Genomic DNA, 25778 nt, shown 5'->3' on the forward strand with positions numbered 1-25778 from the left:
TGCTAATCATTACATTATGTGTGTGTCTATGTGTGCAAGTGTATTTCCTATTACAGATCACAATTTAAAAGACTTGAAAAATACCTGCCTATAGCAGTGCTTCTCAATCTTTACTCACAGACTCACCTATGGATCTTATTATAATGCTGCTTTTGATTTGAGTAGGTCTGAGGAGGTTCCCAATACTCTACATTTCTAACAAGCTCCTAGGTTATAGCTAGACAGGCCCTGGATTTCACTTTTAGTACCAAGAGTGACAAGGCTGAGGAATCTTAGAATACTGTTACACTTGTTATTTCAGCTTTCTTAACTGGTGGCATAGTGTAAACTTGTTTTTTTGTTTTTTAAAAGATTTATTTATTTATGCGTACAAGAGTTGGGGTACAGGCCAGAGGTACAGAGGGTGAGAGGATTCACCAGAGAGAGCAGGGAACAGAACATTCAGATTGACTGAAGTACACTGCTGAGAGGAGCAGCGGGCTAGTCAGGAGAGGTCTGCTGCGTCATGTGAGTTGCTCCCTGGCCAGCCGGGGATTGAACTTGTGCTGCAGTGGCTGCGGACTGCTTCACAGATTGCATCTTAACACCTTGCACCGCCACCACCAGGGAGGCCCGGCATAGTTTAAATTTGACTCAAACTGAGCTATGGTAGATTTGCCACATGCTAGAAAATTTTGCTGACTGTAATGAAAACTGGAGGGGTGATGTTCCAGTTAACTGAAAAGGAAGCATACACATTTTTGCTTTATCTATGGTTGTAGGAAGTCTTCTAAAAATGAGCTACCTATTTCTTATCTTAGGCTTGGTTTTCTTTGGTGTGGCAATTTTGAATTGCCTCAGGATAGGGTAATATCTCAGGATAATGTTAAGAGTTATGAGAGCGCTGACTGTAGGATAATACAGGTGGAGATGTATAAGATATAGGGAAAGAATGGGATCAATTTTAAAAGCATTGACCTTAGATTATGCTCTGGATATTTTAAATTTTTTACCAAGATCCTGAAATGGATCAAAATATTTATTTTGGCAGGGAGTGGAGGGTCTCTTTTTTCATCAAAGTTGAAGGAAAAAATAGATTATCTAGTTTCGATTAATCCGGTCCAGCCAAAAAAAGTCAGTTATGTCATAATTCATTCGCAGAAGAGCTAACACAACAAGCCTCTAGCTTACTCAATGCCAGCTAGAGGCTTACATGCTAGGGATATAGAGAGGAAAAGATAAAGACTCTCCTTCTCTGGAGGCACAATGTCTAAAGGATTCTGTAAATTTCAATGTCTCTGCATGAGGGTTTCTGGTGAGTCTTTCCCACTGATGTCTAAGCTAAGGGCACAGACCAGGCTTTCATTTTCTTTTAATTTCTATCACCTGGCACAGTGCTCTAGCGCCCATCAATAGTTGATAAATGTTGATGACTTCTCAACTCTTTTATTTGCCACAATTAAGAATTGCATCTGCAGAGAATGAGTTAGTTGACTAACGGCCCAATTTGTGACATGTTATTATATAATGAAACATTTACTTGTGTAGTACAATAATTAAACACATCACCCTGAAGTTCATCAAAATACACAGTTCACTGAGAACTGACTATTCCTGACTATCCATCTTTCTTCATTTAGGCACACACAGGGGAAATGAGAAACTTAAGATAGTTTACTTTTTTCCCCCCACAAAAAAAAATTTCCCCAAGTTTCTTGGTAAGTTGTACATAAAATAAGCCATCTTCACTATCATATATACAAAATGAACTTTGAGTGAGAAATCTCCAGCTCTCATCTCAACTTCAGGTCTGTTTTTCTATTGGCAGTATTTGTTTTTGTTTTATGGTTGTCAGATGCAAAAGGACCTTGAAAGTCATTTACATTACTTAAAAAATCTTTTCTTCTTAGTTTAAGCCATTCAAAGTGATCATAAAAAAAGTAAATATCAGGGCCTCCCTGGTGGCACAGGCGGTTGAGTGTAGTGCTGTGACGCTGTCCGCAGTCTCTGCAGTGCAGGTTTGATCCTGGCTGGATGCGGAGATATCCACACGGGGTGGCCGACCTCCCTCCTGTTTTGCCCGCTGCTCCCCTCAACAGTGCATTTCAGTAGATCTGCCTGTTCTGCTCCCCACTCTCTCTGGTGATTCCTCTCACCCTCCTGCACATCTGGCCTGTGCCCTGATTCTTGTATGCATGAATAAATAAATCTTAAAAAAAATTAAATTTCACTTTTCATGAGAAAAAGGAAACTACATAATTCATGAAGTTATTTAATTTTAGAGCTTGAAATTAAGACAAAGCATGGGTATTGTTTAGGGTATTATTATTTAACAACTCACAAGAAATCTAGATTATATAGTGATGCTTCTGTTAGTTATCCAAAATGAATATGTATTAAGAAGAAACGTATTTTTAGTTTGATTATCTAACAAAAATTAAATGAAAGAGTTGGACACATTTTTCAACATGGGAAAATATCACATATAACAATAGGAAAGATCATATAGAATAAATGGGAATATAAACTAATAATTGTGTCATTTTACAGTCATTCAAAGCCACCAAATACTTAAGTATATCAAACAGATATATATATCAAACAGATATAAACAGTATATCAAACAGAAACAGTGAGCTTAAGAATAAATGGAACCATTTAGTGGTTAATACCCAGTTAGTTCACTGAAGGATAGACAGGGAATAGGATGGCACATGTGGTAACAGAAGCAGAAGAATTTTGGAGCAAATTCTTGGAAGGGAAATGAGTCAAAGAATATAGCTCTAGATAGAATGAAGAGCTTATGCTGGCCTTTTCCTCTAGTAGATGTATCTTTTTCTCTTTCTCTGTCTCCTTTATTTTTCTTCATACCTGTCTTCTACTTTGTTTTTCCTTCATCTGTCATTTCCTCCTCCCTTTCTTCACATGTCCTTTCCTTAGCTAGCCAGAACATAAACTTCAATCATTCTTTGTAATGTCTTACATATATTAGTAGTATGTAATATCTTGTATAGATCTTCATTCCTTTTATTTTGATAAAATTCTCTTTGCTATCACTTTTAATTTTTTAAACATCGATCTCTTTATTGACAATTTATCTCCTGCCACACATTTTCAAAAAACTTAACTGGTCTTTCAATTCTTCTTTTCTCTATGAGGCAATGGCCTACATAAGAAAGGTGCCTCGTCTCAGCTTCTATCTAATAAATTCTCTCACCCTGAGGTCTATGTCCTTTTTTTCCTTTCTCTAATTCTACCCTTTATAGAAAGACTAAGCTTAGTTTTGACGTAAAACTGTATATAAAATCTATTAATTCACCACGCAACTTTCTGTTTAGAATAACATTCTAGCTCCTCTCTTACTTTTTAGGAGGCGGTATAGTATTCTGGTTAAGAGTAGAGGCTCCAAATTCAGACAGATCAAAGATTTAGTCCTCTGCCACTTACTAGTTGTGTGACCTTGGGCAAGCTGCTTGACCTCACCAAGCCCCAGTTTCCATGGCTACAACATAGCATAATAGTGGTGACAGCATAATTAATAAACACCTAATAGCTTTATTACAATATTAAGTTTAAAGTTCGCATCATATTGCTTGGTATACAGTGTTCAAAAGAGTTGGTGGGTATACTATGGTGATTAATACCTGCTGGGCATACCCCAATACAACCTTAGTTTAAAAAAAAAAACTTCTAACCATTCACATTTTTTAATAATTTACCTATTTTTCCAATAATTTAACTATAGCTTTTTAATTAATATGCTCTCTTCTTAACCCCTATACTTTTTAAGTTCCTCTTTGCCCATGGAACTCAGGTCTTAGTGTTTTAGAGAGAATGTGGAATGTGTCAAAACATTAAAACTGCATAATTTCTAACTATAATGCTATACTTTTTTTTTTTTTTAAACAACCCCCTGTTTTCCTTAATATACCACTCCAGCTGATTTAATGTTTTTAGAACATCTTTCTCTTGGGAGCTATAGGAAATAATCTGCCTCTAAATTGCTCAACACCATTTTAAGATAAAAGATAGAGTGTCACTGTCTCTATCTCACAAATAAATAGGGCATAGTAGGAGTCGTTTAATGGACTGAAAAAAGGCAAAATAGAAAGACTAAAATGGGATATCACTACCCATGATAACACATTTATATTCTGGATCAGTCAACCTTTCTGGGTTTGCCTGAATTTTCCTAATCTGTTCATTTGTCAAGCATTGTGCTAGGATATAAAAGGTTAAAAAAGGGGCGGGGGGAGAGAAGAGAGAAATCTGGTCCTTGCCATAGAGGAAATTGCAGAAAATAATAAATAACATCTCACTACAGACATAAGCAAAATGAAATGAAAACACAGTAGGCAGATATCCTAATCACACTGCCTTCTAATTTTTCATCTTAATAATGGGTGAAAAAAGGGCTCAGAGTTTAAAATAGCACTTAATTCTTACTGTCTTTTATTGTTCCTTGTGAATTAAAGGGAGGCACACATTAGTGTTAATCAACAAAAGGAACATGATCAAGTTTAATGCAAGAATAATAACCTAGATTTTAAGTTCCTTTCTCCTACATCAGTTGTTCACCCCTTCCTGGTTTACCTTTTAGGAACCCGGGTATATGACTTATTTTGGACTTAAAATTTGCCTTGTATGTCAAATAATATCCTTCAGGCTCTATGGTAGGGCTGGAAAAGATGACTGATCAAGGTCTAGATAGTTCCAGATCCAAAAGGCAGGGAGGAATCTTCCCAAGGGGTCAGGGATAGGAACTAAAATCTAGGGACCAAGGGACTGTGAAGAAGACCAAAGCCAATTCTCACCGAGAGGATCTTATCACCCTCCTGGAGCCGCCCATCCAGGGCCGCAGCCCCATTTTCTTTGATGCGGCTGACGTAGATGCCACTGTCGTTGGAGACATACTGCTGATCTGTCCCACCGACGATGTTGAAGCCCAGCCCTAAGAAAATCATGGAGGATTTGTGAAGGAGATGGGAGTGAAGATGAAAGAAAGGGATTAGAGAAGAACAGGAGGAAGAGAAAAGAAAGACCTAGTGGTACGGGGGTGTTCTTGAGTTAGACTGCCAAGTAGCTGGTAAATAGTCACAGTAAGGTCGGTGAACAGCATCATCCACAGAGGTCAAGAGTATTCAGATTTTCCCACCCAGATTAGGCAGGACTAAAATACAGTCATCAACATGGTTTACTGAATAGAAAAAGAATAATCTATATTAAATTCATTTTAAGAATAATGGCAATTCTTATAAGATGTGCTTCTGTTCACATTTGATTTTGATACTGTTGGTAGTATTCAGAGGACCCAACCTCTCGACTTTTGTGTTATAAATATAACAGGATTCGCTGTGTTCATGGTCAGCTATGTTTTTAACTACTTCGCAAATAAACTGTTCCTAATTCAATGGGAGAGATAATCCTAACAAAACCTTCCCCTCCAAACTTCTCTTCTCCCAACCTTTGGGAGAGTTTGAAAATGATGAAATTTTGGAAGAAATGATCTTGGGGGTTTCATTTATTTATTTATTTGTTTATTTATTTATTTTTGAGTTGAAGGGGTAGTAGTGTAGGTGTTGGCAAAAAACCTGGGAACTAAAAAGTAAGTAAGTGATGTTTCATGACAGGACTAAATCAACAAATCCACTCTTTTCTCCTTTTCTATCTCAAGAGCAAACAATCACATACTTGGGTACAATGATTACCCAGATTTATTCACTGTAGAAAATGGACTACCCATTGATTAGCAACTCACCATTTCCCCTCCCTCCAGCAACTCTCCATTTACCCCCATCCCCAATATCCCCTGGCAAGCACCATTCTATTCTTCATTTCTATGAGTGGCTATATTAACAGTCATAAAATTTCAGTTCTGCAAGATGAATACATTTTAGAGATCTGGTGTACAACACTGTGCCCACAGATAACAGTATTGTATTACACCTGAAAAATCTATTAAGAGAGGAGATCTCAGTTAAGTGTGTTTTATTACAATTAAATTAAATTTTAAAAAGAAAAGAAACTGACTACCAAAATAGTAATTCCATGGACCAACCACTAAGTCATGGGAAGGATTTCACTTTACAGCCCTAAAGGAATTTTACTGCTGCATTAAAAGAAAAGAAAGGCACTTCCATAAGGTTTTCTTTATGTTAGGAACTATAGACTTAGGAATCATAGTAGAAAGAGAAAGGAGATAGTTTGGAAACAATTGAAAAGCAAAAACTTGGCAGCACAATTTAAAGACATAGGTAGCTACAGTCACTAGCCACCTACAGGCTTCAATAGAAAAATACTTAAGAGATAGATGTCGATTTTCTTTAAAAAAAAAAAAAAAGTGTTCCCAATTAGTGGTATGGAATCTTCTATATATAAAACTCACAGTATTAGGGCCTCCCTGGTGCAAGGGGTTAAGCACAGCACTATGAAGCTATCCGCAGCCAATGGAGCACAAGTTTGATCCCCAGCCGGCCAGGGAGCTACCCACATGGCACAGCAGACCTCTCCTGATTCGCCTGCAGCTCCCCTCAGCAGTGTATTCCAGTTAGTCTGCCTGTTCTGTTCCCCACTCTGTCTCTGGTGAATACTCTCACCCTCTGCACCTCTGACCTGTATCCCTGTTCTTGTATGCATAAGTAAATAAATCTTTAAAAAAAATCAAAACTCACAGTATTAAAATAAGCACTCCCAAATCAATCCGTGATTTAAGGAAACACATGGCTAAAGAGAGATGCAGTAGGAAACATAATTTATAGTGTGGCTTATACACAGAGTATCTGCAGTTGGAGAATGAAAAGAAGGATTTAAGATACAAGATAGAATGAGCTACTTCTGAAAGATGCCTATTTCAACTTCCTTGAAGGGTAGGGTATGAAAATGTTAAGTTATTAAATGGTAACTCTGAATTTGTATTAGTGTTGGCAGGGGACGTATTGGAAAGGGAATGGTGGCTATTTATTTGAAATAAGATGGAAAGGTAGGTGCAGTCTGATTAAAAAAGGCTTTGAAATGACTTCAAAAACTGTGACATATTTGAGAAAGGCGACGGAGGCCAACCAGCCTTTCTCAACTATTTGGAGAAAATGTTTCAATGAAATCCAACATCCTCATTAAACAGTACAGCTGCCTCTGGGGTTCTTGGGAACAGAAAGTATGTGTTAAGTTGCTAAATGCAATATAGTAGTTAGAAAAAGGAGAGACTCTGCTACTGGTATTCAAAGCTATAGAAAGAAGTCGAAAAAAAGGAGAGTAGACGAAATCTTACTGATTGTTTATTTTCAATGAACAAACAACTGCAGTTTACTGCCCCCCTCTCACCAGAAATCACACTATAGAGACATGGTTATAACCTATCACTACTTAAGTTGTAAATGAACCATCTCATAACATTATAATTCCTGGACTTACATGAAGTTCCCTCCTCCAACTAGACTTTTATAGGACCAAATTTACAGTAACATATAGCATTTCTGCAATTAGCAGGGGTCCCAACACACTGAGTAGCTTTAAAATTCCAGTTAAAAAATCAAAGCTAGTTTGATTTTTTTCCTGTTAAAAATCACACATATGTGAATACCTACATAACACCCAATTCACTGAAAATTATCGATCATTTACTATATGTCAGGCACTGAGTTATATTCCCAGAAACAAAGCTAAAACAGAACAGACCCTGCCTGTCTCTGCCTGTGGTAGGGACAGTCCCTACCACAGAAATTTATCCTTTTCTTTGCCCTTTTAGATTTTGAAGAAGCATATTAAAGTCAGAAAACCTGATTCTAAATTCAACTCCATAACTTGTCAGACACACGTGGACTAAAAACAAGTCAGTGTACCTCTGATCCTCAATTTCCTTTTCTGCAGCATAAGGATTACAATTTCTGCCCTCTTTACCTCAAAATATAAGAGTTAGGATCCAATAAAATAAGATCTGAAAAATTCCTTTGTAATTGTTTAGTTGTTGCTATATTGGGTTAAGGCACTACAAGTAGTTGTTAATAAGCTAATAGTGCCTGTAACGGCCCCAAAGTAGGTAAGTTTGATGGCAAAAGAATGAATAAACAAATATTGCTAAGTACAAAAATATTATTAAATAAACATTATGGCAAGTCCTGAAAGATAGATTAAAAAGTTTATCCATCTATTAATAGGACAAAACTGGATTGGAACTTACTTATTGAAATTAAGTTGGTCCATAACCTGTGACCCAGAAGTCTCCCTTATAAACTGCTTCTAGCAAGGGTGGTACTTAAAATATGTACAATCAGCCCAGTACATGTGCTGACAAACTGCAACAGATACCAGCTAGAAATGACCAAAAGGGGAAGGCTATCCTAGTACATATATGCTGATTATCAGTTGTGTCCCAGGAAAATCTTCCACAAATAGGGTAGAACACATATCCTAGTTTATTTGGATGTCTTGATGTACACCTGCTGGCGCAGTATAATTGAAATAGTCCCCTTCAATTTCAAAAGCATTTCAGTTTGAACCAATGGGATCTTCCTATCTGAAAAAGGTAATTAAGAATATGTTAATTGCAGTATGTTGTGTGATAGTGTGGAAATAATGGTAATTTAGGTATCTATCCCTTGGTGAATAGATAATTAAATATAGTTAATAGAAGCACAACTAATCATAAAAAGTTCATAAAAAGCAAGAGTTTTAAAATATAATGTTGATGTTAATAGCATAATATCTTCTTATAAATTAAATGCCCCTCCACAAAACAATACTAATTTTTAAAAAGCATGGAATTTAAGAGTTATAGAGCTTAACATATAATTAATTCAGTTCTTGGTCTCAATGATCCAAAAGGGGTTGAGGTGAAAAGGAGGAAGAAAAAGAATAAGACTCCATAGACATTTTTTTTTTATAGAGGCATGTTTTATTTATTTATTTGTTTGTTTGTTTGTTTTTGTTTATACATGCACTGGGCGTGGGAAGGTGAGAGAATTCACCAGAGCCAGAGCGGGGAGCAGAGCAGGCAGAAGGACCGAAGTACACTGCTGAGGGGAGCAGCGGGCGGCAGGAGAGGTCTGCGTGCCATGTGGGACCCTCCTCTGGTGGCCGGGGAGCAGCCAGGGATCAAACCGGCGCCGCAGAGGCCGGGGGCAGCTTCGCAACCCAGCGCTCAACCGCTGCGCCACCGGGAAGGCCCTCCATAGACATTTTTAAAAAGTGAGTGAAGTATTGCAAAATGAACTCTGGTTATAAATTTCTGTGCTATAAATTTTTAAATGGTAGTAGGTTAAAATGGGTTGTCTGACCCAATTTAGACATCTAGATGCAAAAAAAGTAAAGATGGCATAAGAATGACACCACTCTAGCATTGGGAGAGAATGAAAGAATGTCTACATGAGAGCCTTGCAAAGTTGAACAAGAAATGCCTTGTTGAGGATGCCTCCTGACTAGGAGTCTTTAAGAGCAGTAATGGCAGCACTAACAATTAAAATTTGAGGAGCTTTTAATATGTATCAGGTGTTATGCAATGTACTTTATATATACATATATAAAATCTCATTTGATTTTTTCAACTAACACATGAAGTGATTATTGTTTATTACAAATAACTGGAAAAGGTCAGGTGTGAAGAAATAAATAACTTTATAAGAGGTTACATACACAGTTAGCTCTAAGCAAAACCAAGTCACTAAGTCAGAACGTTTGACAGCAAGTTGTGAGTTTTAAACCATTTTGCTATACTGCCCCTTTGCAGAAAATATGAACACCTGCTTCAGTAAAGAAGTTTGCTAAGTACTGCTGGCTATCTTGGGAGTCAACCTGTCTTTGGGCTGACTCTGAGTAAGATTGTTGGGATAATGGCTTGTAGAACAGTCCCCACAGGTAATATATTCCAGAGGAAGAACTGGTCATTCTAGAGTTCTGTTACCTTAGTCAGGGCCTCTATTGCTTACTTTCAGGTCAAAGAATAGAACTCTTCATTCATTCAGATTCTTGTCTATAAATATAAAAGTTATAAAGTAAAATACAAGTGTTTATCATTATTCTGATAATAATAATTCTGAATACAGTCAAAATGAAACAAAACAGTCCACTAATACCAATGATGATAGCCACTTACTGAGTTATGAACAGCAGATTGACAAACATCCAATTTCCCCATCGATCTGCAGATTTTTTTCCATCCCAAGATAATCTCACTAATTTTCCCCAAAAATCAATCAACTCAATTGCACTGACAGCCTACTATTTAATTATTTTGTTGTAAAATATATGTAACATAAAATCAAACTCTGTTGATCATTCAACTCACTGTTTAGGTTAATATATATAACTTAACGATTTAACATTGTAACCATTTTTAAGTGTATAATTAAGTACAGTCATAATGTTGTATAATAACTATCACAACTATTCATATCCATAATTTTTCATCATAGCAAACAAAAGTTCTGTACACATTAAACAACTTCTCACTCCTCTTGCCCTGGCCCTCAATAACTTGTATCATATTTTCTCTATTTACCTAATCTGTACACCTCATGTAAGTAGAATCCTACAATGTTCTTTTGTTTTGCTCTATTTCACTAAGCATAATGTTTTCTAAGTTCACTCATGTTGTAATATGTATCAGAATCTCAATCTTTTTAAAGGTTGAACAATGTTCTATGGTATGTATATCATATTTTGTTCATCTGTCAATGAACACTCAATCCAAGTTTCCCCATTTTGGCTACTGTGAGTAATGTTGATGTGAATTTTATGTTCAAGTATCTGTTTGAGTCCCTGTTTTCAGTTCCTTTGGGTATATATATAGAACTGAGTTGCTGGATCACATGGTAATTCTATGTTTAACAATGTGAGCAACTGCTCAACTGAACTGTTTTCCACCACAGATGTACCACTTTTATGGCTGCAAGAAGTGACCAGGATTCCAATTTCTCCACATCCTTGCCAACATTTATTATTTTGGGGCTTTTTATAAACTTTTTGGATAACAGTCATGCTAATGGAGATGAAACAGTATCTCACTGTGGCTTTGATTTGCATTTTCCTAAGGCTAGTGGTGTTGAACATCTTTTCATATGCTTACTGGCCATTTGTATATCTCCTTTGGAGAAATATCTATTTAAATTCTTTGCTTATTTTTGAATTGGGTTTTTTCTTTTTTTGATTATTGTTGATGTGTAAGAATTCTTTATATAGTCTGGATATTAACCCATCTTCAGGTATATGAATTGCAAATGTCTTCTCCCATTCTGTGAGTTATCTTTAAATCTCGTCATGGTGTTTTTTGATACATATTTTTTTCATTTTGGTAAAAACCAATTTATTTAATTTAATTTTGTTGCCTAGGCTCTTGGTGTCATAGCCAAGAAATCATCACTAAATCCAGTGACATGAAGTATTTTCCCCTATCTTTTCTTCTAAGAGTTATAGCTCCCACATACACCTTTGATGCATCTTTCGTTAATAACTGGCTCAAATGTGATGAAACTGAAATAGATCCAAGAAACATAACAAACTCATCAAGATAAACATAATGCTAAAAAACAAAATCAGGGCCTCACTGGTGACGCAAGGGGTTAAGCACAGCACTACAAAGCAATCCGCAGCCTTTGCAGCAGGAGTTCGATCCTGGCCAGCCAGGGAGCAACCCACATGGCAAGGCAGACCTCTCCTGTCTCGCCTGCTGCTCCCCTCAGCAGTGTTATTTCAGTCAGTCTGCCTGTTCTGTTCCCCACTCTGTCTCTGGTGAATCCTCTCACCACCACCACCCCCCACCTCTGGCCTGTACCCCTGCTCTTGTATGCATAAATAAATAAATCTTTAAAAAAAAATAAATCTTAAAAAAAAAAAAACAAAAACAAAACAAAACCAGTCAACTTAGAATTCTGTTATCAAGTGAGTATCGCCTTCAAAAAGTAAGGTAAAATAAATACTTTTTTAGAAAACATAAGTTGAGAGAATCTGTCACAATCAGATCTATACTATGATAAATGTTCAAGGAAATTCTTCGGGCAAAAGAAAAATAATACTGAATGGAAATTCTATGGAAGGGATGAATACTGCGGATGTCATAAATACATAAACAAATACAAGTCAAAATTAAAAGGATGGACATAGATATACTAAGCAGCTGGATTGGTCCTACAATATTATAAAAAGTAGACTTTAGAATAAGAAACAATTTCAAGGAATAAAAGGGCATATTTCCTAATGAAAAAAAGAGTCAATTCATCAAGACATTAAAACACTAAATATGAATGCAACAACAGAACGTGAATATCCATGAAGCAAACGCTGAAATGAGAAAAAGGAAAGAAAAGGATGATAGTTGTAGATTTCAGCATTTCTCTCTCAATAAATGATACATCAGATAAACAGAAAAATCAGTAAAAATATAAGACACTGTAACAAGACTAAGAACCAACTTGATCTAATTTACCTTTATCAAACAACACACTCAATAACTATCAGGTAAACTTTCTTTTCTAGTGCACAGGTAATGTTCACAAAGACTGGTCGTAGGCTGGTCCATAAAGTAAGTCTCAATAAATTTCAAAGAGTAGAACTGAATTAGAAATCTGTAAAATTAACTGTATTAGTCTTCTTGGGTTGCCACAACAAAATACTATAGACTGGGTAGCTTAAACAACATACATTCTGTGTTGGAAGCTTGGAAAGTCCAACCTCATGGTGCCAATTTCATTATGGGTCCTTTGACTTGTATATAATCATATGACTTCTTCGCATGCACAGAGAGAGTGAATTCTCTGGATTTCTTCCTATAAGGACACTAATTCTATAGAATCAGGGTTCTACCCTTGTAAGTTCATTTAACCATTTAACTTAAATTGTTTCTGTGAGGCCCTATCTCCCAATATAGTGGGTTAGGGCTTCAACATGTAAACTCTGAGGGGAAACACAATCATTTAGTTAATAATAATATCTAAAAAATTGCTAAATGTTGCAAATCATATAATCCACATGTGAAAGGTGAAGACATAAGAAAAAAATAGGAAGTATTAGGTTGAATGATGATGAAATAACAATATACTGCAATTGTGGGATGCAGCTAACGCAATGTTATAGCTTTAAAAAGAAAGTTAAGAGCGCTGGGTTGCGAAGCTGCCTGCAGCCTCTGCAGCGCTGGTTCGATCTCCAGCCTCCGGTTGACCTCCGGGTGAGAGTCCCACATGGCGCGCAGACCTCTCTTGCCGCCCGCTGCTCCCCTCAGCAGTGTACTTCGTCAGTCTGCCTGCTCTGCTCCCCGCTCTGGCTCTGGTGAATCCTCTCACCCTCCTCCACTTCTGACTGTATCCAGTGCTTATGTAAATAAATAAATATTTTTAAAAAAAAAGTTAAAACTTTAAATGCTTACAATAGAAAAGAAAAAAGGTATAATATCAAAGATTAATTCTTTATCTTAAGCTAGAAAAATGAGAGTAAATTAGAGTTAAAGGAAGTAAAATGAAGGAAACAGTAAAATGAACAGAATAAAATAGAAATTCAAAAAAGCCAAAAGATGCTTTCTTGAAAGGATTAGTAAATGATTAATTGTCACCAAGACAAAGCCAGAAAAATGAAATTTACAAACTACCAATGTGAAATTTACAAACTACCAATATGAAAAATACAAAATGAATTATCACTACATTCCCTAAAGATATTAAAAAGATAAAGGGATATTATTACGGTATTTTAGATAAAATGGATAAATTCTTTCAAAAAGCCACAATACCAAAACCGATTCAAGAACAAAACTGTTTGATAATCCTCACATCTATTAAAAATACCTTCAAATGTATCAAAGATACTGAATTCATGATCAAAAACCTTTCCAGAAAGACAACTTCAGGCCTATAGTGTTTCACTATTGTATTGTAGTAAACATTTGCAATTCTGTAATTTCCTGCCTGTTTTGGGGTGGGGGGGCGCAGTGGATGGGGATAGGCTATGTGTTTTAAGGGGTAGAAGGTTTTAAGTTTGAGTTTGTCTGGTTTTTTTCTTTTATGGTCAGTACTATTTGTGTCATATGTAAGAAATCTTAAACACCCCAGGGAAAGAAGAATTTCTTCTGTATTTTCTAACAGAAATTTTATAGATTAGCTTTTTTTCTGGTTAGTTCTGTGATCTATTTCAAAGAAATTAATTTTGCATATGTTCTGTGGTAAGTACTTAAGTTCATCCATTCGTATAGGTATCTAGTTGTCTCAACACTGTTAAAAACAATATCCTTTCCCCTCTGAAATACATTCTTGTCTATATAAAAAAAATTGACTTTTTAAATGGAGGCCCAATACTGACCTGTCTTTATCCATACAAATTCCACAGTATGTTGATAAAGACAGTTTTGTTTTAAACACTGAAATAAAGTAGTGTGAGTGGAGAAAAAGGTACCCTTGTATACTGTTGGTAGGAATGTGAACTAGTCTAGCATCTTTGAAAAAAAAATATGGAGGGGGCCTCCCTGGTGGCGCAGCGGCTGAGCGGTGGGCTGCGAAGCTGCCCGCAGCCTCTGCAGTGCAGGTTCGATCCCCGGCCGCTGGCAAGGGTCCCACAAGGCACGACAGACCTCTCCTGCCGGGCCCGCTGCTCCCCTCAGCAGTATATTTCGTCAGTCTGCCTGTTCTGTTCCCCACTCTGGCTCTGGTGAATTCTCTCACCCTCCCGCGCTTCTGGTTGTACCCAGTGCTTGTATAAATAAATAAATAAATAAATAAATAAATAAATAAATAAATAAATAAATAAATAAATCTTTAAAAAAAAAAAGTATGGAGGTTTCTTAAAACATTAAAAGTAGATCTACTGTTTAACCCATTAACTCCACTCCTAAGTATGTACTTGAAGAATGCAAAAAACCTAATTTGTGGGCATATGAAAAAATGTTCAACATTACTAATCAGGGAAATGTAAATAAAAACCACAATGAGATACCACTTCACTCCAGTGAGAATGGCCCACATTAAAAAAGCAGGAAACAACCAATGATATAGAGGGTAAAGGATAAAGGAACCCTCTGACATTGCTGCTGGCAATGGAAACTGGTCCAGCTACTATGGAAAGCTCTGTGGATGTTCCTCAGAACATTAGAAATGGATCTACCGTATGATCTAGCAATTCCAATCCTAGGAATCTACCCAAAGGACACAAAAATACTAATTTGAAGGAAAACCTGCACCCTTATATTTATTGCAGCACTATTTACAAAAGTCAAGACATGGAAACAACCCAAACGTCAGAAAATAGACAAATGGATCAAAAAGGTGTGGTATATTTACACAATGGAATATTACTCAGCAGACAAAAAGACAGACTCTTGCCATTTGGAGCAACATGGGTGGAGCTGGAAGGGATTATGCTAGCCAAAATAAATTAGAAGGAAAAAGATAAATATCAGATGGTCTCACTTATATGTGGAATATAGAGAAACCTAACAAGGTCAAGAAAAAGCCAAAATTAGCAACTTGACCATAGATCTGAGGAATACAGCAAGGGAGAGGGAGAGAGGCGGTGCAAAACGGGAGGGAAGAACACAAGAGAATATAGTGATGGTTCATGGGTAACGTGGTAGTAGAAATACTATGGGGCCTACAACGATGTATGAAAAATATAATTAATTTTATTTTTAATTTATGCATACAAGAACTGGGGTACAGGCCAGAGATGTGAAAGGTGAGAGGATTCACCAGAGACAGACGGGGAAGCAGAACAGGCAGACTGACTGAAATACACTTCTGAAGTGAGCAACGGGCAAGTCAGGAGAGGTCTACTGTGCCATGTGGGTTGCTCGAGCCAGCTGGGGCTCGAACTCGTGCTGTAGCGGCTGCGGATTGCTTCATAGGTTGTGTCTTAACCCCTTGCACCACCACGGAAGCCCAATTAATTAATTTTAAACACGAATTGTGTGATATGAGCCAAGCTTCTCTTATTTGTTAAATGGGATAATCACCATTTCATCTGCTCCTTGTTGGGAATAGATAATATAAAATACTTAGTTTGGCAATATAGGACAGGCACTCAATAAATGATATTTATAAGGGGATATTCAGCTTGAGTAAGAGAGGCTGTCTGAAGGAAATAGCTCTGAATTGAGTCTTAACCAGTGAAGGAATCAAGATGGAATTTTAAAGTTGTTTTTCCCACTAGCATTAATTAATAATGCTAGCATAATTCATAATCCAGTCTTTACCTATCTCAACAACCTTATCACCTTGAACGCTCCTAAATAAACCCTCCCTTCTATCTAGGCTGGTTTACTCACTGACCTCAGAATATGCTTCATTTATTTCTCTTACTGCATAAGCTATATCCATGCCTATTCCTGGAACTAGCCTAAAGTCCGTTCATAAAAATCAACCTAAGTTCTATCTTCTTGATAGTGATCAATCTGGCCATTAGCAATGGCTTCAGTCTTTGAACTTTTCCACTACAGTCTTTGAATTTTTCCCCTCTACACGTTCTTTGCTCTCCCATTACATACGTGCACATCATAGCCCTTAATCATTTATACCTTTGCACTGAAATTCAACGTTTACATGTGAAACCTCATGTCTCCACTGGACTGTAATTCTGTGAGGACTACACTTGATGTAATCAAGAAAATAAAGGGCAAGGATATATAGCATTCTAGTCTCAGATATTTGGTGCATAAACCTACTGATCAGAAAACTGTCAAATGCTTGGACTTTATCATAGAGTTTCTTGTTTTTAGGTTCTCCTATTGACATGTCCTCAACTACTGACAGCAAACTAAATACCTGTCACAGTGGATTATTTAGTCATTTCAAATACCTCAAATCTTTCTGGGAGTAAAGTAAGATTTAACAAAATAAAGGTCAAAACAAAGGTTGGCAGTTAATTCCTCAGACAGGGCTACTATACTGGGAGGTATTAAATGAAAGAAGTTATTGGGAGAACAGGTCCATTTATTTTGAATAAATGCACTTACAACACAGAAATTAAACCATTTTGGGTGAAATATATTAGTTAGATATATTTATTCTTCTTCATCAATTCCTTGAAGTCTGTCTACCTCCAGTGATTCAGAAAACTACTAATGCAAGGAACTTTAGGTCTATAAAATGAACAGGGTTAAAATTTTTAGTGAATGGTGGGCTGAACAGTAAGAAACACTGTTATACAAATACCAAAAACGGTGAAGTGACATATACTGAACTTTGAAAATATTCAGTGGCTAGAACACACAAGATAATATCAGCTTTCTGCTCTTCTTTTATCAGGAGACATTAGAAATACATAGGATGCTGCAGCAAAAGAACAATGTCAAAGTACGTTAAATTATTAAGCAAGCAACCCAAAACAAACCTCAAACCATATCACAAGAGAGCTAAGGTAAGAATTAGGGCTATTTAGGCTATAAAAGGCACAAAATAGAGGCAGAACAAGTAGATACTTTTAAATACTTTTTGGGCAAAAGCAAAAGGAATTATCACTATTTTAATAGGCCCAAATGGATGAAAAGTACAGAAAAATGAAGTCAAGAGCATACTGAAGTCAAAGGCATATTAAATGACCATCTGTCAAAAGTTTAGGCGGTCATATGGAGTATGACACTAAGCCATATAGATTTGCAATGAATTATATTCTCAAAAGTAACACTGACTTTTATAAGAAGAAAAAGTATGGATGATTCTGGTAGCCACACATATGAAGAAAATCTTTTGAGTGTTGCTCAAACTACTGCAAAACTCCAGATGAGAAAGAAGTGACAGGTTATTCTAGGTAGTGGTAATGTTAACAGAAAGGAGTGGAAGGCTTTCAGAAACACTTCAGAGATAGAACTCACAGTATTTGATGACTCTTAGAATAACTGTTTGGTAGAATTCACTGTTTTAATCTAGCCATTCATCTACCAACAATGACAAGAGTAGTAGCAAACACTTACATAGCACTCACCATGTGTCAGGCAATGCTCTAAAAATTTTATATAGATTAACTCATTTCATTTTCACAACCCTATAAAATGGATAATACTATAGTGCACATTTTACCCATGAGAAACTAAGGCTTTCAACATTCAAGTTAGTCTGCCATAAATATCAAAGAATAAATCAGAGGACAGATACCAGGTTGAGACCTACATGATCCCCAAATTAAAGATTTTAATAGATACACTACACAGTTTTAAAGAAAAAGCAACAAAATCCAAGGCAGGGAGCATGTAGGAATGTCAAGAGCCTAGTGGAGCGAAGAGGGTCTAAGGAAAAGAGGACTGTAGCGTAAAAAAAAACACACACCTGCACTGAATCCACACTCCTAGAGGTGGGAAAGCAGGAACTTTTTTTTTTTAAGCCAAAAACAAAACAAACAAACACACACAAAAAAAACTACTCCACAAGCAAAAAAAAAAAAAACCCTGTGTGACTTTCAGGCAGAACCAGGTTTGGGAACTGCTGTCATAGATCTCTCAGGTCTCCTTCTGCTTTAACACTCTAGTTGACCCTCAAAAGGAACTTCCCAGAATGAAAGGAGGGGAAGAGGGATACCTGGACAAAGAAAACGGCAATGTATTTACAATCTGTGCTCCGACATACGCTCAACAGTCTCTCCTCACAGGGACAGAACCAGTAAAAGAAGGCGGGGTGTGGGGTTCACGGCCCAAAGCAGGATCCCCCACCCCAAAGCAGGATCCCCCACCCCCAGGGCTTTCTAGTACCATTAGCATAAAGAAACCCTCCCCGAAGGTGTAGTAATCTGAAAACCAGGGTGAATTCCTCAGACGCGAGTCCAGCTAACCACGGATGCCCGTGTATTCTACGCACTCACAGCCTTGCAGAAAACCCCCTACTTAGGGCCTGCCTGCTGCGAGGCCAGAAGACTCTGGCTCCGCAGCAGAGGTGCCCGCTCTGCAAGCACACCCTCAAGTACGCTGCTCGGAGAGGTGACCCGCTCCACACATACCTGAGGGGCCTCTGGTGAGGTTGATCTCCTCCTCAGTAATCGAGCAATCCACTCTTCCATTCATGTCGCACTGCCCGTCTGGCTTCGCACCTGGGTCAGGTCGGGCTCGCACAGGTGAAGGTGAAGCAGCCCAGGCGCGACGCCCGCAGCACAGCCCTTTCGGTTTCCGCAGCCCCGGACCGGAAGCGGAAACCGGGCGCGCGGGGCATGCTGGGAGTCGTGGTTCTGGGTCGGACGAATGGCGGAAGCCCCGCCGAGCAGGACGGACCGAGAGCGAGTCCCTGTCCTCGTTTACTGTTGGCGCGGGTGGGGGTGAGGGTTAGCGGGGCGGGGGAGGTGAGGGCTGGCGGGGGGCGGGGGAGGGTAGGCGGACGGCGGCGGGGAAGGATAGTAAAGGCAGAAGAAAAAATTGAAATCATAAAATCGCCACAAATGTAAAAAGTGGGGGTGTTATAGAGCAGCCCCGATATTGAATGGGGTTCCTGGCTGTGGGTCCTCATCTGCGCGCTTAAAAAGGGACTTATGAATACTCCACTATAGGCACACACAAAAGGTTAATAAAAGGTTTATTTACAAGGGAAAAGGAAATAAGGAATATGTATAACTCAGGGAGAAAATAGGGAAATAAAGTCTTTAATGCGTCCTACCCGATCCGAGGACCTGGAAACCCAAAAAGCACTCTCAGAGCTGGCCGGAAGCTGCGAGATGGCAAAGAGCCAAAATGGGGGACCCCTCCAAAGCCCACGTGTCTAGCTTTATACCAACCTGGCTGCTTAACCCCACCCTCAGGTCCCAGCCACCTTCCCTTTGGTGGTGATGGGATTTGGAGTTCCCAGTGTCTTTGGCTTTGGCCTGGGGTGGGGGTGGAGTCCACAAAGCCTGTATAGAATTAGCTTTAGGACATCCTTTTCCCCCTAGCAGGGGGAGGCGGGGTGGAAGAAAAGTATTTCCATTACTCAGCAAGCGTTAAGCCAGACTAGGATGGTCGCCAGGGGCAAGCGTTAAGGAAAGCTTTCCCTTTTACGCAGCCACGCAGAGACAATCCATTTTGTGCTTGTTCTCATGTAAGAGGACTGTGCACCCTTGGTGTGACTTTATATGTTAGTGGATTGCCATTATGAAAAGGAAAAATAAAATTCTATGTCAGTTACCCACACCTTGGAGCAAACCACCTAGCCAACTCCTTTAGTTATCTGTTACAGGACACGCTCTTCTTTGATATTTGCATTTCCAAAAGTTGGCTCCCAGGGTTTTAAGAAAAACAACGTTCTTGGGTTTCACCTAACAAGAAGTTTGTTTAGCTATTTAAAAGGCATCTACATTTACATCTGCACAGCTATATCATCTAGCAGAGGAAGGATGTATAATTACAAGTTTGCTCGAGAAAATCCTCTAACTAGGAGAGTGAGATAAAAGTCTCCCTTTTAATGACGGAAAATTCCATTAAAAAAAAAAATCTTACAGTAAGACCAGTGGATGAACTAGCTGTGATTTCGAGACAGCCTTCCTGGCATTTTCAGGTAGAGTTTCAAAACAGGACTTGAAGGAACCTTCAGAGGTCAAAACTCAAAAGCTTAAAACAAAAAAAAAGTCTTTTCTGCAACACCGTGAGTACATAGAATATATAGGCATCCATGGTTAGCTGGACAAGGATCTGAGGAATTCACCTTATTTTTCAGTCTGATTACCACACATTCGGGGAGGGTTTCTTTATGCTAATGGTACCTAGTGCTAAGAAGGTGACCTAAATGTGGGAAGCAGTCTGGAGCTAAACTTCAGGGATTAGTGGGAATTCTGGAGGATTGAAAAATGGAGTTCCAATAATGGCACTGAAATTGAGATTGAATAATCAAATTAGAAGCTACTGTATTTACCAAACAAAACAAAAAAGAGGCAGATTCAGCAGGAAGGTCTTTTATTTGCTAATCCTGAGAAGTTAATATCAAATAGTGGAAAAGACACTGGGGATGATGTCAGAGCTGATCTCAAACTTCAACCATCTTCCATCTGTAAGGCTTTGAGCAGAATAACCTAACGTCACCTAATTTTGTTTCACCTGAAAAAGGGCATAGTAGCTTTTAAAAAGGTTGTTGAAAGACTAAATGAAATGAAACTCAGGTTCATCCCACCCCCACCGGCAATCCTCCAGAATACACATAAAATAAAAAATTTGGTTTAAAAATATTTTTACCGGGGCCCCCCCGGTGGCGCAGCGGTTGAGCGCTGGGTTGCGAAGCTGCCCAAAGCCTCCCCAGCGCAGGTTCGATCCCCGGCTGCTCCCCAGCCACCGGAGGAGGGTCCCGCATGGCGCGCAGACCTCTCCTGCCACCCGCTGCTCCCCTCAGCAGTGTACTTCGGTCCTTCTGCCTGCTCTGCTCCCCGCTCTGGCTCTGGTGAATTCTCTCACCCTCCCGTGCTTCTGACTGTACCCAGTGCTTGTATAAATAAATAAATAAATCTTTATATATATTTTTACCAAGATTGCTCTAAGAGAGAATGTCATTTATAGCAATTAAAACTTTATCCTTACGCCACCATAAAGAAAGCTTGAGCTGGATTGCATCGGTGATGAATCCTCTCAAATTGTCAACAAAGAAAAATACCCACTTTGTATAGTCTTACAGAAAGATAGCATGGAGAAAGTCTTTCAAAATCATTTCATAACCTAGACTTCATAAGGAAAAGAAAAGTAGATGACAACACCTCTCATGAACAGAGAATGAGAATTCTAATCTGATGTCTTTGCCACATGAAAGGAGCTTGGGTGTCTCCAGTGTGTTCTAACAGTGACCGATAAGATGACCAGAATGAAAAATCAACAACTCTTGGATCCCTAAGATACAGAAAGATACAGGGAAACACACTGCTCCCCAGGTTGGAGAGAAAGGCAAACACAGGGAGCTGTGGCTCCTGGACAGAGGCAGAGCAGAAAGTGCTGCAGAAACCTGTCCCAGGGTAGGAAAAACAACAGCAGTTGACAAGCTGCTGCAATGTGTTTTTTCTTGGAAAAATCTGAAAGTTAAAACTCCAAGGGGTCCCAGACTATTGAGAGAATTACCTTCAGGAGCTAGATTAGATTTCCACACTAAATATTGGAGAAAAAGCCTCTCCTGCTTCTGACTAAGGTTGGAAGAGAGGAACCATTTTTGAAATATGGCAAAGAACTCTTTCTTCTTAGCAAGGCCTCAGTCTCAGAAGAAACAGTTAACCAGAGCCTAACCCACTGGGGCAATGGACCTGGGGTAAGGGAAATAACATAAGAGTGGCAAAACAACATGAGAAACACTTGTGAAGTTCCCAGACAGAGGCTTAGGTTTACTAAGGACTGAGATGTCACCATAGGAATGTGGAATACAACCCCCATGCCCTTCCCACCCATCTCAGAAAACACTAGAAGTCTATTTACAAAAATTCCTTTTACTTGGTACATCATATCTGATAATCAAGGAAAAAAATTACAAGGCACGCCAAAGAAATGATGCACTTTTGAAGAGAGGAAGAAAACCTCAGAAATAGAGCAGAAAAATTGGAATGATCAGACTGGGAATTGAAAGCAACTATGGTCGTATGCTGAGGCCTCTGATGGATAAAGCAGACAGCCTGCAAGAACAGAATGTGATATAAACAGAGAGATGGAAATCCTACATGAGAATCCAAAAGAAATGCTAGAGATCAAAAGCACTGCACATTAAGGAAGATTGCCTTTGATGGACCTTTTAGCTTGATCAAAAACCAGGTTTTCCCAGATTGAGCAGAAACCAGGAGTAATAATGAAAACTATGAAAAAGGTACAGAAAAGGGAGTAATAAGTACCTAAAATGATCCAGGGTCATCTTAAGTCCTTTCTTTTTATCATCACAAAGACCTGGAAATAAACTGTTTATTTCTGAATGTTACACATGGACCTTGAAATTCTGTAAGACCAAGAGCAAGATTTATCCAAGATCCCATACTTACCAGGTAGTCAATTTGTTGAAATTCACATGCCCGTGAAATGGAAGTTTTGATCTTCCTGTTTTATCTGCCAATATATACAATCATCTACAGAATATTAAGGATTTGACCAGGCAAGAATTGCTAAATGATTTTAAACACACAGATCAATTTAAATTGCCAAGTCATTTATTTCAAGATGACAACCTCAGAATACCTCTATGTATATGAAATTATCAGAATGATTATTGATCATTTCTCTGTGTCACTTGCAATTAAACTTTCTCCTTCATTTTCAGATAGTTCATCAGGATGCAGGGTCTCTGTATCATCAGTTTGTTTTTCAGGAGACAGGGTCTGTGTCTCATCAGTTTGTTCTTCAGGATACAGGATCTGTGTCTCATCAGTTTGTTTTTCTTTTCTCTTATCAGTTTCTACTTTGAAATAGATTGCAAGACAGAATGTGAGCAGAAAAAAGATTAACCGAACAATAACTAGAAGTAGCATTAGGTTCAAATTACTCAGTATTTTGACACGGCCACGTTTTTCTCTGTTAGGTGGCGGGCCACTATCTACACTACCACCTTCTCCAGTCTCATTACATGATGGTGGGTTCCAACCTTGCACACAGTGGCAATTTTTCTTGTTGTTACACACTCCTCTGAAATTGCATGTGCTGACATCACAGTCAAAACCTATGTCTTCATGATAAGTACATTTCTGTTTTACACAGTACTTTCCTGGCCCACATGTCGCACCATCCACTACCAGCCCCATCTCTGGCACTTCTGCCCCCCAGTGGGCGTCATATCCAAAGCAGGCCTCTTCTTTAACACCCTGGACTATTATATGGTGAAATGTAGTGTGCTCCCCTCCACCGGGAACTAGTCGGACATCACGGCAGTGCAGCATTCCGCAGAACACATTATCTACATGACATGCAACAGGTTTGCCTCCTCCACGTAGTGCCCTCACCCCACAGTTTCCAAAGCGGTCGCCAATCACATTCAATTTTTCATAGCATGCTGGTGCAGCGTCTCTTACTTTGTATCCAAAAAGGGCTTGACACTGCATTTCACGGTCACTACAGTTTCCTTGCACACAAACAGCCAACGGGGAACACGGGGTTCCATCCTGGATGTAAAAGTCATTTGGACAATCGTGGGTTTTGCCGTCACAGTATTCCGGTAGATCACAAATCCCAAGTTTGTCTCTGCAGGTCAGTCCAGGGGGAGCATATTGACAGCGAACACAGCAATCCCCTCTACTGCAAAGACTGCCCAGGGTGAAGGAGCAATTGGTTGCACAACAGGGGTTTTGAAGGCAATCTTTAAAGGTGCCACAGTCACATTCTTCTCCCGAATTTATGACAGTATCACCACAACGGGAAGCCTCATAAGGAAAATTATCATACGGAATGTTTTTGGTACTCAAACAAGAATCCCATAAATGAATCCGATTATATATATTATTATAAGAACAATTGCTCATCATATCAAGAATATTAGGTACTGGGGCCATGAGACAGGCAATTCTTCGAAAACAGGTACAACCAGGTTCATCATGGGGGAGGCCCAAACTATGACCTATCACATGTGCAGCCATACTTGAACTTAGAATGACCTGTAACTGTCTTACATATAAAAATGCTACTCCCCAGTTGGCTTGGCAGACCCCACCCTGGAAGGAAAAATAATAGGCTTTGCCTATTTTTTGGCCTGTAAGAAGCAGTGATAAATCGTGTTCAATAGATCTCCAGATATTAAGATATTTCCATAAACCAAATGTTTCCAAAATGTGAATAGGCGGAGTATACTCATCTCCAAGATACTCAAGATCTACTTTGTTCCATATGAACAAAACTCGTATGTGTATGTCTAACTTGCTTATTTTGTAAATGGAATGCATTATGCTGTTCATCACCACCACATACTGTATAATTTGTGTTGTATTAGGCATTATCCTATAGAAGGAGTTAGAAACTGTGTAGTGTATTTTTAAGTATTTCTTATGTGGCCACCAAAAGTAAACGGGGCCCGCTCTAGGAGTTTCAGTAAAAGTTGCCTCTTCATACACGGGATTTGTACCTTCCTCGCCAATCTTACACTTCTCCACCGCGGCAGTTTCTTCGGTCACTAGAAGAGAAATCACGTGCTCAAATTTGGAAGACGCCTCCAATGGTCTGATTTCATAGGTGAAGTCGTCCACCTGCAACATGCCACGCAGGCCCCCATAGCAGGTGTCCAGCGTGCCCATGGACCCAGGGACCTCTTCCAGGTAGCTATAGTAGTAGCAGTCTCGAGGGATGAAGGGGTAGTCCTCCTGCGAGGCGCCTTGATCATTACTGGTGATAACAGGAAAATGTCTGGGCAGCAGGTTCTTCTTGACTTTCATGTGAACCACGTGTCTTTGGCCCCTGAAGTGAAACTTGTAGGCCAGCTGGCCCGGTGTCCCGGCTCCACGCAACCTGTGGGTCACCTTCCTGGGGATCACAACTTCAGAGGACGTGAAGCGCCATCCTGGTGGGGCGTGGGAGCTACAGACCTGGGGCAGGAGTAGACACAGCAGAAGCAGCCAGAGATCACCAGTCAGGTGGGCCTGGGCCCAGGCAGGCCCCATGGGTGAGGGCACCTGCCAGCTAAGCAGCTGCAGTCAAGTGGAAGGCAGGCCAGACTGTCCCTGACACAGCTAGTCTCCCAGCAGTGTAGTCATGATAGGCAGGGGCAGGCTGGGCTCTTGGTGGCACCCCCGCAGAGGGGGAGGGGGTTGAAGCTATTACATAACAATGGCCTGCTCATTAGGGGAGGCTGTGGTCAGTGCTCTGGGGATCCCAGCACAGGAGAGCTTGGGAAGAGGAGGAAATGGGAGGAATTTGAAAAGTTGTCATAAACCTGGGCTGAAAGGTCCCTTGGTCTCTTGGAGGAGTCATAGGAAAAGTCACAACAATAAGTAGTTTTGTGTCAATTTTATGG

The 25778-nt window shown here is 39.2% G+C and overlaps 2 protein-coding genes across 4 annotated transcripts in view; both read right to left on the bottom strand.

Annotated features, from left to right (window-relative positions):
- SYNJ2BP (synaptojanin 2 binding protein) overlaps positions 1-19050 on the bottom strand; it is a 33202-nt gene extending 14152 nt beyond the window's left edge. The window contains exons 1-2 of the mRNA XM_037503603.2: positions 18874-19050; positions 4794-4930 (exon numbers count right to left, since the gene is read on the bottom strand). Coding sequence (XP_037359500.1) covers positions 4794-4930; positions 18874-18937 — 201 coding nt within the window. The 5' untranslated portion in view covers positions 18938-19050. The remainder of the gene's footprint in view (positions 1-4793; positions 4931-18873) is intronic.
- Positions 19051-22974: 3924 nt separating this feature from the next.
- Positions 22975-25564, bottom strand: LOC119238301 (disintegrin and metalloproteinase domain-containing protein 20-like). Of its 3 annotated transcripts, none has more exons than XM_054692891.1 (2): positions 24894-25564; positions 22975-23240 (listed from the first exon to the last, which is right to left on the bottom strand). In XM_054692891.1, the coding sequence occupies exons 1-2, from the start codon at positions 25423-25425 to the stop codon at positions 23059-23061; spliced, it is 714 nt and encodes a 237-aa protein (XP_054548866.1). In that variant the 5' UTR covers positions 25426-25564; the 3' UTR covers positions 22975-23058. The 3 variants fall into 3 exon arrangements, with proteins under 3 accessions (XP_054548866.1, XP_054548864.1, XP_037357880.1); XM_054692889.1 differs by having other exon boundaries at positions 22975-23243; XM_037501983.2 differs by having other exon boundaries at positions 22975-25564.
- Positions 25565-25778: the final 214 nt, after the last annotated feature.

The sequence above is a fragment of the Talpa occidentalis genome, unplaced genomic scaffold, assembly GCF_014898055.3.
Source record: "Talpa occidentalis isolate TD23 unplaced genomic scaffold, MPIMG_talOcc4v2.1 talOcc4.11, whole genome shotgun sequence".
NCBI classification, from domain to species: Eukaryota; Metazoa; Chordata; class Mammalia; order Eulipotyphla; family Talpidae; genus Talpa; species Talpa occidentalis.